The sequence below is a fragment of the Stegostoma tigrinum genome, unplaced genomic scaffold, assembly GCF_030684315.1.
Source record: "Stegostoma tigrinum isolate sSteTig4 unplaced genomic scaffold, sSteTig4.hap1 scaffold_544, whole genome shotgun sequence".
NCBI lineage: Eukaryota > Metazoa > Chordata > Chondrichthyes > Orectolobiformes > Stegostomatidae > Stegostoma > Stegostoma tigrinum.
The window spans coordinates 18,531-38,390 of NW_026728477.1; the positions used below are offsets into that span (position 1 = coordinate 18,531).

Below are 19,860 nucleotides of genomic sequence, written 5' to 3' on the forward strand. Positions count from 1 at the left end.
GAGGCAATGGATGATGCAGTGACTATTGACAACATGTTTCAAGGCCACACTGGCAATAATAAAGAATTTAATTCCTTGCAAAGTTTAATGAAATTTAATGACCGCTGACAACAGTGAGGATAGGGGTAGGTGGATTTTTGTCTATTACTTGTAGTTATCACATGTTAATTCTGAATATTATAAATAAATTGTTTATGTATTATAGAGTCATAGAGTTGTACAACACAGAAACAAACCCTTCGGTTCAACTCAACCATGCCAACCAGATATCCTAAGTTAATCTAGTCAGCATTTAGCCCATATCCCTCGAAATCCGTCCTATTCATGTACCCATCCAGATGCCTTTTAAATGTTGTAATTGTTCTAGCTTCCACCACTTCGTCTGGCAGCTCATTCCATACATGCACCATCCTCTGCGTGAAAATGTGCCCTTAGGTCACTTCTATATCTTTGCCCACTCACCTTGAACCTATACTCTCTAATTCTGGACATCCCTACCCTGGGAAAAAGATCTTGGCTATTTACTCTATCCATGCCTCTTATTATTTTATAAACCATATAAAATCATAATATTTTGATTATTATAAAATATAATATAATATATTATATTTTATATAATATATTAAATATTATATATTAACATCTATATATAATACCTCCAATGTTCCATGGAAAATAGCCCCAGCCTCTCCTTATAGCTCAAACTTTCTAACCCCAGCAAGTTCCTTGTAAATCTTCTCTGCACTCTCTCAAGTTTAACATCGTCCTTATAACTAGGAGACTAGAAAATGCAGCATTCCAAAAGTGGCCTAACCGTTGTCCTGTACAGCTGCAACATGACGCCCCGAGTCCTATACTCAATGTACTGACCAATAAAGGCAAATGTACCAAACACCACCTTCACTACCTTGTCTACCTGTGACTCGACCTTCAAACAACTGTGAACCTGAACACTAAGGTCTCTTCATTCGACAACACTCCCCAGGACCCTACAATTGAGTGGTCATGGTAGGTTGGGAGCGCAGGTGGTCAAGGCAAAAGTTGGGGTTTGGTGGAGGAGCTCAGCAGGCTACCCTTGCCCCTCAGGTAGAGGGAAAGCTCAGTGTTTCTGTAGTAGGCCTCTTTCCTAGTCAAAGGGTCTCAGCAGTGTGTTCTTGTTGATAGTAATATTGTTCTAATATTGTATATTTAGGTATTATTTCTAATAATGCATTCAGAAGTTAACTTTTGTCTACTTAAAAATAAAGTATTAGTCCCTGGACCCTGTATACTAGTCCCAAATCAGATTGTAAAGTAATTTGGTGATCTCATCCAGGATCATAATATGAAATTGTGGTCTGATCTGAGATTGTAACAATAGCTTTCACAAAACTTCCTTCCTTTTAGTTTTAACTCTCTAGATGTGAAGGCTAACATTAAGAAAAACCTTATGGTGGGTGAGTGATGTGTATACAAGTGCCCTTCAATCTTTTGGACCTACATTGTTGCTTTTCACATTTTAAAAATTACTTAGACCTAACCTTTAGTCCAACATTAATCTCCTCAAACTTAGCTCCGTTGAAGTCGTCAGTTTTAGCCTGATAATAGCTCATTAATACTAAAGCTTCACTGGGCCTCTTCTACTCTTGAAATAAGTATGATAAGAACTGTAGATATACTGCATCTTTTCTGTCGCTTCTATAGATATTTTCTCACCACCCTGTTCAAAGACATTTCTGCACACTTTTGGAATTGGAGAGACTTGACCCTATGCCTCCCGATCCAGAGGTACGAGCTCCTCCATTGCATCACAAGTACCCTCTTGTTCTTAAGTATATTCATAATGTGCTGGACAAAATCAACAGAATCATGGTTTTATATTTTGAATCTCTGTGTAAACTAGAATCTTCTTTGAGGTTTTGTGTAATTGTGTCACCATCTATGAATAATGTGTACAACTGTAAAATCGTCACCACAAAGTTAGAAGTTGTGGTTCCTGGGTTTATGTACATTCAAGGCTTTTGAATGTTTGGTGTTGTTTTGTAATTCACACTGTAATGAAGGCAGGTTTCCGAGCACCAGGAACTGACAGTATGTAGTATTCAACCACAATGCAAAATTTGTGCATTAAAAAATGGAAAATTAATTTTAAATTCAATAATAAGGAACTTTAAAACAAATATTTTAAATCAAATTTTCATCTCAGTTATCTTCCTCTTCATTCTCATGCAGTGGCTTTTTGACTGACTTATCTATTCTGCTTAAATACTACAGGTCATTGAGAATTTTGTCTCTGATATCCTTATAGTTAACACATTTTGGTTTAAGAAAGCTATTCATTTTTTGGTGTGAGTAAATACCAATCTCTTTTGTACAGAATCAAGGTATAAGTATGTTCTTATTTTAAGTACTAAAAGGTTATGAGAGTTCAACAAGCAATAAAATAGGTTATTATTTTTCTTGACAAATTACCTTTAATCCTGTCACAAAAAACATAAACCATTTATGGTATTAAAGAATTAACATCGCAACACATTTCCATCACCAACAGCTTCCCTAAAATATAAATTAATGTCCATATTTTTTCTGTACTGTAAAACCCTTGTGACTTGATTTCCCTAGTGCTTCAATTGAAACTAATATAAACAGAACTAAATGTGCAGTATTTTAAACATCACAGTATGCAAAGTAATTTATAAAATGCAAAGGAATAATGTACGTATACATTTTTGTACCTGTCCTTTCATCTGGATCAGCTAAGGGTCAGTTTGGATTTGAAAGGATTATTTCAATTGCCAATTAAGAATGTGAATGTCAGAATTGAAGTTCTTTACTTTGCATAACAAAATCTGCAGTTACAAGAATGTACTTCTTCCTTCCTCTTAGTTTTGGTGCTAAAATTTCATTGGTAGTCCACATATTCATTACATAGTTGAGTCGGAAGTTTCCACTTAATTCTAAAGGCGTTGTACTTATAACTGAAACTACTATTGATTGCAGATTTTACCTAATTAGTTAAATTTAAATTCCCTAGATGCTGTGTTGGGGTTTTAGTTCATTTCTATGACGGATTAATCATGGCCTTTGGTTTGCTGGTCTGGTAATAAACCACTGGTTACTTTACCCCTATGTTTTGTAGCAAAACAAGCTATCCCAGTAGGTTTATATATACAGAGAAGAAAATGTTTGCTTTAATAATGATCATTGTGTTATGTTAAAAAAAAATTTAGCCCTCTGGGCTTAAGATTGAAGTACCTGCTTTTTGGCATCCTGTGTTAACTGGACTATTGTGAATTTCAACCATTCTTTAACTTGTACACCTACTTTTGATTAATTTGATTTCACTGCCTTCTATTAAAGTCTGCCTTCTAGTTCTAGTCAGTAATCTAAATGTTCTTTTAAGTGCTTGTGGCACATTGACCATAAACTGTTTCATAGAATTAATTACATTTTTTTAAACTAGAAAGTTAATGTACTTAATTGCTCATTTCACCTGAGATAGTTGTGTGAAGCAATCTAGAGCCAGTTTATTGTCAGAGTTCGAATTAGATCACCAACAGCATTTTTCAGTTTATTTTTGCGGCTTGTATCATTTGCAGCCCTGTTGCTTAAAATTAGACTAGTTGGTCCTGATTGATTACTTTGCTTCATTTAATTTGAGCTGCTATCCCAAAGAACCTTACTCTTCTGGACATCAGCAAACTGTATTTCACAAAATAATACCAACTGAAAATGCAGTGGATCCTGAGATACTTCAAACAGAGACTGTTAGTGTTGAGCTATAATCTGTCACTTTTAACCAACACCCAGTATAGTATGTATAATAACATTTATACGTAGACAGAATGTCAATGAGGAGTTTAAACACGCCCTCATCCTAGGGTGTGTCATGCTTCTTGGTGACTAATCTAGGCTTTGAAACCTTGATGTGAACAATGATTGTCAACCTCACATGGTTTAGTAATTTGCTACTCTGGTTTCAATTGGAATTGTACCACCTTACGCAACTCTGGTTCTCTTTCTCAAATTGAATATTCTACCACAGATGTTATTCTTTACAAGTGTTGTCTCTGATTGTGTTTTAACTGATTCTTCATTTGACCTTTTTAGACTTTTTGGTTTCTGTTGTTTGTTCAATTTGTCAAATGCGATGTGTTTATCTTCACAGATGGGGTCCTCCAAACTAGTAAATTGCCCAGTTGGCAAAAGAGACCATTCCTCATTATATTTTCCATTGATAGATCCAGCTAACTGGCAAAGAGCCACAGCAGCTGACTGTTTCTGCTCATCACTACAGCTTTGCGTACTTCTCATAACTTTTAAAGATTGCAGGTTGCCGACAACAATTTCTTTCCATTGACCAGTTTTGTTGTGATCTTTGGCTGTACTAAGGTCTTCCACTGGCTTAATCTTCAAGTCAGAATGAAGAGATTTATTGCTGATTAAGTATTTTGCTTGTGCCCTTGATTCTTTAGAAGTGCTGTCTACTTGTGGTGGGATGGAACCTTCAGCTGTTTGCCAGCTATGATTATGCTTAGCTTTAACAGAGAGATTTAAAGGCACTTCCTGAACATTTATAGAAATCTGAAACTCTTCATCCTGTGGGCAATCATTGCCAACTGAAGAATTTTCATTTGAGCCTTGTGGCAAATTATTAGTGTTAGTTCCAAACAGCTTGTCCTGCTCTGTTTTTCCTTTGTCCTTCTTGGAAAGGTTCAAAGGGATCATACTGCTGGAGCTTGTATTTGAGGAGATTGGTGAATTACCATGGCCATAATCCAAAATGGTGACATTAGAAAAAGTTAGATTGGATGTCGAATCCTCATTGGCAGCTAGAATTCTGTAAGTAGAGTAGTAAAATATGATTTACATACCAAAATATTTTGACTTTTGCTGTTTTAAAAAGACAGAGACATATTTATATAGCACCTTCCACTATCTCAGGATGATCCATTGCTACACCATCCATCACACCCGGCATTCACTCCCTCCACCTCTAATGCACTATGGGCATTTGTGTAACTGGTAGAGGTAAAGTCATCATAGTCCCAAAGAACCAAAGGATGGTCTCTCATCAACGAGAGATGACTATTGGGGAGTTTAACCTGAGGATCACCGCATCTCAGGCAAGGGGCAGGATTGAGAAGGCTAGACTTTCATGGTATCTTCAGCCAGCACGGGAATTGAACCTGTGCAGTTGGCATCACTGCTCTGACAAATAACAATCCAACCAACAGAACTAACCAGTTCCCCACCTACAAGCTATAGCAAGTCAACCAGACTCCTTCAAAGATATCTTCTAAAACAGTGACCTCTACCATCTAGAAGGACAAGGACAGTAAATGCATGAGACTACCATCCCTGAAAATTCCCTCCAAGTCAGACATCTTGACTTGGAACTGGATCACTATCCTTCACTGTGACTGGGTAAAAATCCTGAAACTTACTGTGGATATGTCTACACAATGTGGGCAACAAATGCTGCCCGAGTCAATTCAACCACAGAAAAAGGTAACCTATTAGAAGAGCTTTTTTCTTTAGTGGTGTTGCTTCATGTTATTGAGGGCAATCAGAAAACATCTTGTTTTGTTAGATAGCACCATTGAATCTTTTATGTCTACTGGCAATGTCAGGCAGGTTCTTGGTTTAATGTCTTATTTGAAAAATGGCATGCTGATAGATTGCTGCACTGAAGTACCAGTTTAGATTACACATCCTCATCTTTAGAGTGGTGTTTGATCTCTCAGCTGACTTTAACAAATTTTACCACTGAGCTAAGGCCACCTCCGAGATTGAAGAGAATCTTAGAAATAAAGCAAAGAAAGCACAGTGGTGATTAAAACTCCAATTAATTAGCTTATTAAAAATGTGTTGCTTATGTTTTACAAGAATGTAGCAGCACTTTAAATTGTTATTTATGGTTAGTCTACTTATATGAAAATGGGGTCTAATAAATTAATCAAACGTTAAGAATTTGCACAGATCTTTGGTTTTACCTTTGCTTTCTACTATCTATTCTACAGTCTATTTATAAAAGGTTGAAATTATGGTGAAATTTTAAACAGTTCTGGCTATACTGAACTTAATAGTGTCCATTTTGGGTGCGATACTTCATTAAAAATGTCAAGACTTTAGGGATATTTACCAGAACAGAGATGGGTTGAGCGATTTCAGTTATGTGAGGAGACTTTGGAAGCTGTATTGTTCGGAGAACAGAGAAACTTGAGGAGTCATTAAATAGGGAGAAGTATTCAACATATGTTTGCTTTGTAATTGACGGTTAGAGATTGTTTCCATCAGCAGGAGGGCAGGTATTTGGAGAGTACCAAGTGAAATAATTGGCAAAAGACACAGGCTAGACAACAGAATTACTTTTCACTGTGATTTATGAGGATCTGGATTGTACTGTTTGTATGAGTGATGTAAACAGATTCAACAGTAACTTTAAAAGTGGAGATGGATCTGTACTCGAAGAAATTTTCAGGGCTACAAGAAGAGAACAGCAGTGTGGGACTAATTTTCAAAGAGCCCGCACATACATATGTGCTGTTTTGAATGGATGCCTGCAGTGCTATATGTTTCTTAGAGATTATCAGTCTAAATCCTGTGTTACTTTCTGAAAATGAGCATGATGGGTAATACAGCAGTCACGTTATTAGGGTTAAATTGCTGAAAGTAAGGCCGTCTGTAATTTGTGAGCTGAGTTTGATTCCACGAATAATTGCTAATTTAAAAAGGCTCAGAGAGAGTAAGAATTGGCAATACTGGGGTCAGAGATAACACAGTGTGGAGCTGGAGGAGCACAGTGGGCCAGGCAGCATCAGAGGAGCAGGAAAGTTGACGTTCCGGGTCGGGATCCTTCTTTGCAATCTGAAATGTCAACTTTCCTGCTCCTCTGATGCTGCCTGGTCTGTTGTGCTCCTTCAGCTCCACAATGTGTTATCTCTAATTTGTAAAGGTACTGTTGCAGTTGTCACAAAATGCATTTAAATTTGATCAGAAGAATTCAAACTGCCAAACAAAACTTAAAAATCCTTGGCATTTGCTGTACCTGCTTTCTGTGCCTTGCCTTTCTAGCCGATCATGTTGAATGTAGAATGTATTTGCATGTGGATTTCTGATTGGTTTGAAGTGCATAAAATTTTCTTCCAATCTATTACTTTTAACACTTGTACTTGAAATAAACTTGTTTGGCAATTCACCAAAATTTTCTGAAACAGTACTTGTTTGAGCAAAGGAAGGACTAGGTCGACCAGGAGAGCCCATTGCTGCACTTCCTGCTGTAGGGCTCATTTTTACATTTGTTGTGTGTGGGAGATAGTCACTGTTCATGTCGAGTTCTACAGTGTTGTTATCTTTTAAATATTTTGTAGGAGCCAAATTTTCCCATTGTGGATAAAGCCTTCTGTGAGTGTTCTGGAGATAAAGTTCTGATGGTGATGAAGTTTCGTAGAATGAGGGATTTCCAACTGATTGTGTGTTTTGATCCTTACTGGTGTTACTTCCTTGTTGAAGCTTCATACCAAGCTGGGACATGTGGTACTCAGTTGAGTTGAGATGATGGATTCCATAAGGAATGGGAATATTTGAATGCAAATGATGCAAAGTCTTGTATTGTTGTAATGTTGATGGAACTAAATGTGTTGGCAAGGCCATGCCTGGATTTTGTAGGTGAGGGAGCAGAAAATTCCTCTGGTCAGCTGAGACATAGAGTGGAATTTTTGGGCTGTTATGTTCAGGTGGCTTACCAGTGAGGAGATAGGGTGAAAAGATGACTCTTGCACATCGTTCACTGTAATAATGTGTATAATCTGGAATCAAAGGTGATGTGTTGGGAGGAATTGAGCCAAAACTTTTATCTGCTTTGCAAAATTCTGGTGAAGTTGAAGAACATGCTCTCCACGGGTCACCTGGGCTATAAAATGCTGATTTCATTTGGTTGGGAGATGTTCTATTGTTTGAATTTTCAGAAGCAGAATGTGTGTCCTTATTGACTTTTTTGGGTTTTTCACTGGACCTCAGACTTCCAACAGGCAAAAAAGCTGAGGATCTTTGATCCTTTTCAAAACATCCTATTTTTTCAGGTACACTTGTAGGAATTAAGTGATGTGGTTTCATATTTGGAACATGAGAAAATGCTTGATTATCCACTCCTGCATTTTCTTTTATGTCATTATTGTTGATGATCTGATGACTTGAGGGTTTATTTGAAACAGTATTTGTACATTCTGAATTCTTACTGAGTTGACTAGTTGGTATCCTTGTGTCATTGCACTCATTTGACTCATCATCTTTCTGGTTGAGTATATTAGTCTCACTGGAACTTGTCTTTGGACATTTTCCTGTTTGGTCCTGGTCTGTAATGAGTGAAATTGAGTTTTCACACAGGCTGTACTTCATGTGGTTAAAGAGATGTGATTTTTCATTGCATGTAAACGGGCACTGGAAACATTTATATTTGAATGGTTTTCCTGGAGGCCGAGGAATGTAGTGAGGTTTCTTTGGTTTGCGTTCTTTAGTGAGGCTCATCTTCTATATTCTTGATCAAGAATTGTTTGGTGCTTCTCGTGGACCTTTATTTTTCAGATCCTTTGGTTCAAAATACTTAAACTATTAAATGGAAAACACCCCTTCTTTGTTGTAAAAGCAACCAATTTTATGATTAACCTGGTACAGGAAGAGCTTGTGTGAGACTGTGGAAGACAGAATGGAAGCTGGTTAACATTGTAGAAAGCAGAATAACAGCCAGCATATTCCTTTAGACACGCCTGGTTTCAGAAACTTGCATATAGCTCTGGCAGTATGCCAGTGGGCCAACTTTTGCATGACATCAATATAGATAAATGAGTTTTGATACACTATGTAAAATACTGCTTTTTAAGAAGTTATCTAAATTTAATTACAAGATTTAAAACTTCTATATATATGTTGCTATTTCAGTTAAGTTGAAGTATCCCCATAGCCACAGTTGCGGTTTTAATAAAAAAAAATACCCATATGTAAATTCACAGAACATGGAAAAATGACTTACACCAGGCTTTCCAGTTTGTTCCCATTCTTTAGCAAAAGCATTTCCTCCAGCTGCTACATAGTTCAGAACTATATTATATGAATAGTTATGTTACTTTTATTAGCGTGAGATGATTAGTTATATTATCACGTGGTTGAGTGAATATTGGTTATTAATCCAACAATAAACTGCACTTATAACCTGGACAATGCTGATAATTTATTTTTTTAGTTCATTCCAATGATACCAGATGAGTGATTTAAAACTGGTGCTAACAGCAGGACTGGTGCTAACAGGATGAACGGTCTAGGCCCAAAACATCAGCTTTTGTGCTCCTGAGATGCAGCTTGGCCTGCTGTGTTCATCCAGCTCCACACTTTGTTATCTAACAGCAGGACACAACTGCTTGGCTCAGTCAGTTGAACACTCTTTAGGGGTCAAAAGGTATCAGATTTCAACTGAAATCCAGGACTTGAATCCATATTTCATATTGCCATTTCAACTACTTTCTGACATCCTGAGTGTGAATGGTGCTATTTAAATGTAAATTATTTATACAAAATGACTTCATACAGACAATTTGGATTAAAAACATGCCTTGCCACTTCTCCATTCTGATTGTGGATGATCCTATGATTCTGTTAGAGATGAAGAATGGGGCTAACTGGGTAGCTCTTTTGGGAACCTATACATACACAATCTGTTTAATGGCCTCCTTTTGTGCTGTAATATTCTATGATTCATGTTAGTAGCAGAAGGACTATATGGGCTATTAGTGCCAAAATCACTTCGCTAAATTTCAAAATGTTGAATTCAGACCATCTGCAGCTGGAATATAATGGCAAACAGCAAACTATTTGATCGCTGCCCATTTAACTTGACCTCGGCAAATTTGCCTCTGGAGAAGCAAACTACCTCAAGATGTTTTCTTTTCCTCCAGTGATGTGGATGCTGTTTCATTTATATGATTACAACTGTAGAATATGGGACTATGTCCAGCGCTACCATGTAAATGGATATTAGACTCTAAATTTAATTGCTGTTTTGTGAGCAGCAGCGTTGATGCAAGGTTTAATTCACAATTTTTGAAGCTAAGCTTTCAGGATACATACAAAACAGGAGCAGGTGTAAACTGTTCAGCCCCTTGAGCCTGTTCTGTCATTAAATAAGGTCCTGGATGATCTGTTTTTGTTTTGAGTTCTACATTCCTATCTATCCCTGATAACCCATGGTTCTCCTGCCTAACAAAAATCTGTCCATCCCTATCTCAAACTTAGTGATCCTGATTGGTCATATTATCGAGGTTGTTTGTTGGGAACATGGAACTTGATGTTGAAAGGTACAGAATTTTGCAGAATGATTGAATTCAGATTGCATTTATTAGTAAATATGGGATTAACTAGCATGGCTAACAATGTATAATTTCATATTTAGTCAGTATTTTTGCACAGAAATACTTTATCTAAACAATCTCTCTATCATGTTTGGATTTTTAAGCTGTAGTTAATTTCATGTATTGTAGAATCATACATTTTGCTTGGCTTTATCAGAGAAATGCGAATGGTTTCAGTGTAAAGTAAAGGGCACTTATCCTTTTGATCAGTCACATTATTTTGTCTGAAACCGTTAAGGTCCATGAATTCAAGTTTCACCAGCCTTATAAAAGAAGTGGGGAGATATTGGGAAACTAATATTTTTTGTTTCAAAGAACTTGTTCGCTTAGCTTGAGTTGCCAGCAAGGCTTGTTGCGGCTTGTCCATATTACAGTTTTCTGATGGTAGTTCATGAGAAACTCTGATAGTTTTGTTCTCATGGTTTGAAAGCTGTGTAATATAGTATGCCAAAGGCTAGATGCTTTCATTCTTATGAAGGAGATTTAACTGATGTGTTCCTTGTTACTAATTGCTCAATATTGAGCTCAATGCAGTCTGAACCACTCTTTCCGAACCTCCAATATGTTCTAATTAATTGTTTCAGTTGAGCTTTAAACGTCCAAATAACTGCAAGGCATGTTTTAATTGCTAAGTTGATTTGCCTCTGTTTTTGACAAAGTGAATCCATTTAATTTCTGATCTAAACTTTATTTTTCATAATTCGCAAAGGGAAGCAAAAGAAAGTCGGTGATACCTGCGACAAAGCAATATTGGTCTATGAGCTCATTTATGAGTAAAAATGACCATTTTAAGGATATTTCCAAGCATAACTTTGCTCTGACAGACTTTCTGTTGAGTGTTAAGAATCTGCATGGTTATCACAAGCCAGAGATTTTCAGATACGCATCTAAATGGTTTGGAAACTATAAATTATCTGAATCATCTAAATCAATTTTTTTGGAAGTGTCTTACTGTACTTTTGCAGCTTTACTAATGAAGTCTGCAGTATAGTTCTACATGATGTGTAGGAAGTGTCTTCCCTGCATAAAAACAAATTTTGTCATATGCCAGAAAGTCATGATTTTATCAAAAAATAATATTTTATAGTACATTTTACTCAAATATAATATTTATCAACAAGGAAAAAATACATTCTACCTGCATTGTTTTCTTGTCAGATGTTTTGGCAGTTCTGTCATCTTTTGTAATTATACACTGTTATTTGCGTATTTAACCAACTATCTATTTTGCTAAACTACATTGCAACTCCATCCTCCTACTGATTGCATTGGTGCAGTACCTCAAATTGGCATCTCCTAACTACTTAACAGATGTGAAATTTTAGTGAAATATTTCATCGGCTATGATCTACTCCCAATTAGTCTCTGCTCTCAAACTCTTCTTTCACATGATCTGATAACCCCTAGAAGGCCCATGGTGATTCACTAATTAATCTCATTGGAGCTTATTGAGGACAACTTTCCTTGGAAACAAACAGTGGTTTGTCCAGTTAGAACTCTTCACTTGAGTCTTTCATGAAGCAGACTCAAGCATTGCCCTCAATGAGCTTTGCATGTAAATATTTAATTGGCTGCATGGGTAATTACTGGTCAAGTTTAGTAGTTTGCAAACAAAAACAGTGATTTTGGTGGGGGGAAGGTTGCTCATTTGTGTATGATAACACTTCTGGTTGGGGAAAAAAAATAGCAGACTTGGAGGGACTTTTGTGGTGCAGCGGAAGTGCTCCACCTTCTCGGCCAGAAGATCTGGATTTAAGTCTCACCTGCTTCAGAGATGTATAATAGCAACTCTGAACTGATTGCTTAGAAAATACACTAATAATTAAGTTAAATGGGCTAAGAGGGGCTCTTGTGATGCAGTGGTAGAGTTCGAGCCTCTGAGGCGTAAGGCTAGTCCCACCTGCTTCAAGAGGTGTGTAACGACATCCCCGGACAGGTTAATTAGAAAATAATATAAAGCATACTCCAGGGGCCCTCGTGGTGCAGTGGTGATGTCCCTGTGTCTGAGCTAGGAGGCTAGTTTCAAGTCCCATGCTCCAGAGGTGTGCAAGAACAGATTTGCATAGATTGATTAACCATAAATGGAAAAAGCAGATTCATGGGAAAAAGTGTTCATTTGTGTTTAAGAGAACTTATGGATGTAAAAACAAGGGAATAACAAACAGACCCGGAGGGGTCTTGTGGTAGAGTCCGTCCTTATCTTGGGATCCGGAGGCCGGTGCTGAGGTGCCACCTGCTCAGGAGGTTTGTAATAACATCTCTCAATAGGTTGACTAGGAAATTATCTGTAAAGCAAAGCCAGAAGGCTCTTGTGATGTAGTGGTGGTGTCCCTGTCACTGGACCAGGGAGCCCAGGCTCAAGTCCTACCTGTTCTAAAGGTGTGTTAGAACATCTTTGAATGAGTTGATTGGAAGCAAAAAATAGACCTAGAAACAGGTCTGACGAACTGTCTGATTTGGGCTAGGACCAGTTAATGTACGGTGAATGGTTTTATGTTGCAAGGTTCGGTAGAGTATCTGTGAATTGGAAGGCAGGACATTAGAATTTGGTGTTGTAAAATATTGGTGTTTGTAATATGCTGGGAAGAAAGCATGGTGTGGTCCCTTTAAAAGATTGTGCTTTTTCTGTGCTTGGAGATGACTGTGAGCAGCTTGAACATTTTCAAATACTGAGAGAACCCGAATTGAAACATTTGTATCGAAAGGCTATTAGCAGGCCAAGCAGCATTTTTACCAAAACAATGGGTTTTTGATTTTAACCAATCCATTTGAATTTGTACTTAGATATCAAAAGCCTATCAAATTTGTCAACTTAGGACCAATCTGATTGTAAGAAATTGATTGTCATCAGGGGTATAAAGGAAGGGGGCAGTTGGGAAAATTGGATCCAACTGCCATCTGTTAGAGATACCAGTTCTCAGCTCTTAGGAAAGCACCATCTATTCACAACAGTACTCATGGCACTACTAATTAACATTCCTGACAGAAGAATCAACAGAGAAGGCACAGAGCGTCCTGGAAGATACGTAACATGGCTGTAATTTTGAGAGACTAAAATCTGTTTTATTTCATATAGGTGGGATTTGTATTTATTGGAACAGCATACCATTAGAATCTTGTTTTATTTGGGAGTAGTTAATAGTTAGAAGGGATTTGTTTTGCTTGTTACTTGTTTAGTTAATTTGCTCACTGTTAGAGTTAGGTAGATAAATTGTTACTTCTTGATTAGAAAGTGAGTGTTAGGATTTATTTGGTTTAACTGCCAGAAGTTGCTGAAAGACAGGTTACACCCCATTTCACACTACTTTTAACAGATTATAAGGTGAGGTGCTCCTGTTTGGCTGTTTTGGTTTTGGAGGTGGGTCAACCTCCGCTTTTTAACATTTGTTTCGGTCATAGAGTCATGCAGCATGGAAACAGCCCTCGTCCAGCCAGTCCAGGAGTTCAGCAATAATGATATTCCTTTCCACTTGGACTTCCTGAGTTACTACACACGTGATTCATAATGCAGGAGGACCAAAGAGATAGGCTGACATTTTATTTTTGTTCACTCCATGTACACATTATTTCTGATCTTACAGGGTTTCTTGTGATTTTCTGTTTATAAGTTAGTGCACTGTAAGCTATAAATGTCTTCAGCTGTATAGTTGTACAAGGAAACATGTAAACATATTCAGTATGTTTGGTAACATCTAGGGCAGGTCTTCCCGAAAGGGAGTCAGGATCCCTAGAGTTGTGGGCTCGGACTTTGTGGCTGTAAGATCCAAGGAAGTAACAGCTGAGGTGGAGTGGGCTGCCAGGTTACAACAGCTGTTCTCCCAGGCTACCAGCCCGTGCTCTCATAGTTTTTAATGAAGTGTTGTGACAACTTTCATGCCTTGAAATGGGGTCACAGTGGGAAAAGATTTCTGTGATGTGAATAGTTGAAATTCAAAAGAAGAGGCTTCTGGACAGGAGACTTGGAAGGATTAATTAAATGATGAGCACTGGATACTTGAGCTCAGTCTTTCAACCTCAGAGCAATTATTTATACTGATTTGCTGCAAAACGACTTGGTGATAGCATACAAATACTTTATGTATTTGCAGGATAATGTTTTGTGCACTTGATACATTGAATGGAATCAGATATGAGTTAGTTTTCTCTTTCGAACGTACTGATTTCTGGATCAACATGGTGATAAGATTCAAACATCTTGGTGATTTTGGGATTGCCTCTGATACCATCCTGAGTCCACTGTTTAGGATAAAGTAGCTATTAAAATTTCTTTAATGCCCCTATGTCAGTTATTCCAGTCAGCATCTTTCTGAGACTGGTGATATGTATAATCTAATAATTGATTAATTAAAATAAATTTTTTTAATGTCTGCACCATGAGAAAATTATATTCTGTTGCAACGTAAGTTTAATGAATAAAGGATTTATTTTGAATGATAAATACCACAAGGTGGTTAAAATTTAGACAGTGAATTTATTATTTCTGCATTGACCAAGATTTTAGAGTGTCAATAAACCGTCTGAAACAACGTCCTTCTACATTTGGGATTTAAATGTTGATGAAATTTGCTTTGAGCTTGATGAAATAAGTTTTTTTTTCTGGTTGTAGTGTGATGAATCTTGAATGATTTCAGTTCTGTGTGCTTTAAGTGGGAACTCTTGTTTCCTAATCAGATTCTGGCTGGTTCCCCTCGGTTGGTCACGATGCAGTACAACATTCATGAGTGAGGTCTCACAAAGATATATTCTACATGAGTTTAAAAATAAAACGATTGGAATGATGTCCACTTTTGAACAGTTGACCTGGTCATGTATTGGTTTTTGCATTCTGAAAATTGCAAGTTGGAAGGCAGTTAAGTTGTTACCCTGAAAATTAGATGTTAATGCCATAATTTTAGTCATCATAATGTACTGCCCTCATCTACAGAGAAAAAAATTAACATTTTTTGAAATGTTCAGTTTATATTTACGCACCACAACCCTGAACGAAGTATAGGTTTAAAAAAAAGAACAGTTTTTTTCAGAATATTGAAGTATTTGTGATGCTAGTTGGTTTATTTTGGAAGTTGACTCAAATTATTTTTATAATAGTATATAATGGACAATAAAAATTATGACAACTTACATGTAACTTTAATGTAATGCAGTGTCTAAAGCTTTGTGAGGGTGTAAGCTTGAGACTGAACCATATACGGTCATATTGATGTCAATGGCCAAAGACTTGTACAAAGAGTATCTTAAAGGAGGAAAGAGAGCCAGAGAATTTTTTAAGAAGAGAATTCTACATCTTCAAGAATGGGGAACTGAAGGCACAGCCAGCAGTGGTGAAACAGTAGAAATCAGAGATGTTCAAGAGACCAGAATTAGATATGTATAGAAGTACAGGATGATTTGTGGAACTGGAAATGGTTGCAAAGATAGGTAGGGTTGAGACCATCAAATGAATGAGAACAAGGATGAAATACTGAAGGCAGTTAGGTTAGCAGTCACAAGGGTGATATGTACGTGGGACTGGTGCAGGTTAGAAACCGGCATCAGAGTAGTGAATGATCTCAAGTTTACCAAGAATAGGATATAGAAGACCAGCCAGGATTTCAATGGAATAATCAAAACTAAAGGTGTGGTGGACTGTTTCAGCACCTGAACAATCAGCAGCTTAGTTGGGATGGGTTATGGAACTAAAAAGAGGTTTTCTTATTGGCATTTCCAGGAAGTTCATCCAAGGGTTCAAAGATGATGCCAAGTTGTGAACTCATGGTTCAGCCCCCTGTTAATAGTCAGGGATGGGATGCTATCTGTAGCTAAGGAATGGAGTTTATAGTGTAGAAGAAGACAAAGTCTTTTCCAGTATTTGGAGGAAATTTTTGCTTATTTGATAAAGGATATCAGACAAGTTGTTTAATATTTTGACAATGGCATGGCCACAAGTGGTGATGGTGAATTAGTTCCAACAACAGCCTGATGAGGAGACAAGACGTAAAAAGAAGTCCTTCAAATGTAAAAGACAGTGTAAATGAGGCTCAATTGGTAAAGTCACTAAATCATATGGATTAACAGGTCAAAAGCTCAATTCTTAGTTTGTGGTTACCCAGTTGATCACAGCTGTGAAAGTAGTAGAGTGCTAACTCTAACCTCAGTAGACCTCACCCAAGAAAAGGAATATTCACCCTAGCTCCTCGAACCTGTGCATATTTGGACATTTTGTGAGCATGAGATAAAACACATATTATCCTCTTACAATCAAATCAAAGTTGCTGCAGTTGAAGCTGGTACCTGATGGATAGCCAGTCCTGAAGGAATTATTAAAATGTCCAAAAAGGTACAATCTATATTTCTACACCTTAAAGTTGTGTTCATAATTTGCCATATCTTTTATTGTGCCCATGTGGTTAAATATCCATTTTACATAATAACATGACATCTTTTGTTTCATGCAATATTTGTAAAAATGATCAAAGTCTTTTTTTAAATTATAAAAATGAGCAAAATGACCCTGTACAGATAATTTGTGGGGAGACTATAATCATTTGTTTTTCATTACAAGCTTCTATCCCTTTTACATTTTGTTTTGCTTTTTATTCTAATGGCATTAACCCTCTTCGTGAACTTTCGCGATTGCTCTGCCTCTTAAATGCTGCACTCGTTGATATGTTTGAGATACTTATGGAAGCAGGGAGGATGACCCTTCCTTCATTTCTCCTCCCTCCCTGCAGGAAAACATTTAGCCTCTTTTTGTGCCACCCACTGATGGCATGTACAACTTGTTCTATTTTTGATGTTGGTGTCAAAATGACACTCGGCACAAAAATGGGCTCCCGGCTATTGCAATAATTTAAATGTCAAAATGCTGATACATTCCTGAACCACCCAGTGTAAAAATTACTCCTTTTCTGCCACGATATGGCCAAAGAACAAAAATATCTGACTAATACAAAGTGCCTTATTTGGGGATAGGTTACCTGTTTAAATTCTGAAAAATAAATTTAAACTATTTGGAGATCTGCTTTGACTAATCAGCTACTTGTTTCCAATTTTGCTTCTAAAACTAGTTTACAGGATGTTATTTTTAGTGGTTAACTCGCGCCTTAACCTTATCCTTCTCAAGACTTCATGATGTACCAATTTAAAATTAAAACCTGATTTATCCAAGAGCTTGATTATTGAAGAAATGATTTAGTTTGATTAATGTTGATATACTTGTATTTACATAGGAGAAATATAATTTGCTTAGATGTCTAAAATGGAAATGAATGCCCTACTGAGATGGGAAATTCAATAAGAAGTCAGTTTAAGGATGAGAAATCTACTCCTTTGTAAACTGAATGTAATATGTACTTGGTTTAAGTGAAGCTTCCCTTCTTTTGTAGAGCCCAGGAATATTTACTGTGTGAGAAGGAAGCTGCTTCTAGTGCAATTTTACAAGCAGCGTCAATAAGTTACAAATGAACAGTTCAAGGTGAAATGCCTTCCGATATTTCTCATTGTTCAAATTTGCAGTGTTTCTTCCAAGTCTACGCTCACCCAACGATTCAAAGATTGAGAACTTGCTGATTGTGGGAATTTCTTGTGGAAGCTTTTATGACATAGAATATTGGTATACTGAAAATGAAAGATACTTTTCCAATGTAAACGAAATCAAGGAAGAAAATCGATTTATTTCAGTAACTTGTCACACCTCCTGCTTGCCTGTTCCTTGTGAAATACAGAATATGTAATTTACAAGCAATCTGTGGGTTCATCTCCTGTTGGCTCATTTCTGTGCCTGGAGGACAAAATGACGGTGGAGATTCAGATGCTGGTTCCTGGAGTGGGTGTGTATGTGCTGACACAGACTTTAACCTTCGTATAGTACATTGCTTAAAGCAGTAGCGCAGGTGCACAGCAGGGGAGGAGGGGGGGACCTACTTTTTGGGAATTAAAAAGAAAATTCTTACTTGCAGATTGTGTTTCAAATCTTATTACATTTACCAAAACACATTAATTGCTTCTGATTTTTTTTTTCCCCCAAGTTCTTGATCTGTTGCCTGGCTATGATCTATAACTAGGAATATCTGAATACTTAAAACCAATATCTTCAGATTTGTCATTTCTTCTTTTGAATTGTTGAGTACCACAGCATATTCATGAGTTAAATAGTTTTATCTCCAAGGCTTTTTACCTTTTCCAATGGAATAGGGTGCCAGTAAGTGAATAAAAAGCTCCACATAGTAAGTGCCAATTCCTGGCGGTTGATAGTGCTTTTTAAATATCTCTTTGCCTTTACCTACGCTTCATGATATACTGGTTGGTTTGTTTAACAGTTAAATACATTTAATTAAAATCTGTAATAAAATGTAATAGATATTAGATAATAATGTAAGTTGTGTTAATTTTTAAAGTCTGATTGCTAAATTCAGACTTCAGAAAATTGAGTTTTTAGTGAAATATTTTTAGTCAGTGCATAGTACATAGATTTTAGCTGTATACTAAGGTACAATCAAATCTAGACTAAGTAATTGTTTTACTGAAATCATTTCATCCCAAATAGTAATGTTGAGTAATTACTAAAACCAAGTTTTAAAAAAAATCAGTGCACTTACCTTGCATGTATTGAGGCGTGTGTTTTTTATCGACTACTATCGTTGCAATGAATGTGCTTCACTCAAGCAATGTGTGTGCTCTTCTTGACTGCTAGGTGAGAATGAAGCCAGCAGTTCCAATAGGAGAGACTGTAAGTGAAGGAGTTGGACCCTGAGGGCATGGAGATGCACCTGATGTTATTCCTGCCCCAGGCAATGATTCATGTGTTTCTATCCAGTTACAGCTTTCTTCCAGTATTACCTCAACAACTGATTTGCAAAGCAAAATTGTTTTGGTTTCAGCTAGCCATTTTACAGAAAGCTGTCATGTTTATACAAACTTGAACTTTTGTGGTGTAAGCAAGCATTTTTGTTTGAACTGTAACTCTGCTTGCTCTGGTCTTTTGTTTATAATTTATTTCCGTCTTCAAAACTCCTTAAACTGTTTTAAAAAGCTTAGCTGCAATTGCAGAACGTATTATATCTTACCAAACAAGTTTTGTTGGCTCTGTTTGTACACCATTACTGACGTTTAGTCCTTAAGCTCCTCCTGAAAATGGTAAACCTGAAAGTATGTTTTAAAATGAGACATATGGATACAAATGCAACAGAATGTTTTCAATGTCTTTCATACTCAGTACTCCACATTGTATAGCACAAAGAAATTCTTGAAACTCCTTGAAGACTTTATAACATTTTCTATGAATAATGTTTTTGTTAATGCCCCGAATCGACTGCATAATGACTAACCAGTCTCTATGATATCATCTTTAGTGGCCATTCAGTTTTGATATTAAAGGAATATATTCCAGGATGTTCTCTCTGATTTCCAGCTTAATGATTAAACTCCATATGTTTTATTCGGCAACAAGTGAATAATGCGTCAGATGGAAATCTATGTGGGTGTGGATGTTCTTCAAACC

The 19,860-nt window shown here is 36.9% G+C and overlaps 1 protein-coding gene across 1 annotated transcript; it reads right to left on the minus strand.

Annotated features, from left to right (window-relative positions):
- Positions 1 to 684: 684 nt before the first annotated feature.
- Positions 685 to 19,058, minus strand: znf750 (zinc finger protein 750). Its single transcript, XM_048554929.2, has 3 exons — positions 18,959 to 19,058; positions 7,031 to 8,672; positions 685 to 4,819 (listed from the first exon to the last, which is right to left on the minus strand). The coding sequence occupies exons 2-3, from the start codon at positions 8,506 to 8,508 to the stop codon at positions 3,979 to 3,981; spliced, it is 2,319 nt and encodes a 772-aa protein (XP_048410886.1). The 5' UTR covers positions 8,509 to 8,672; positions 18,959 to 19,058; the 3' UTR covers positions 685 to 3,978.
- Positions 19,059 to 19,860: the final 802 nt, after the last annotated feature.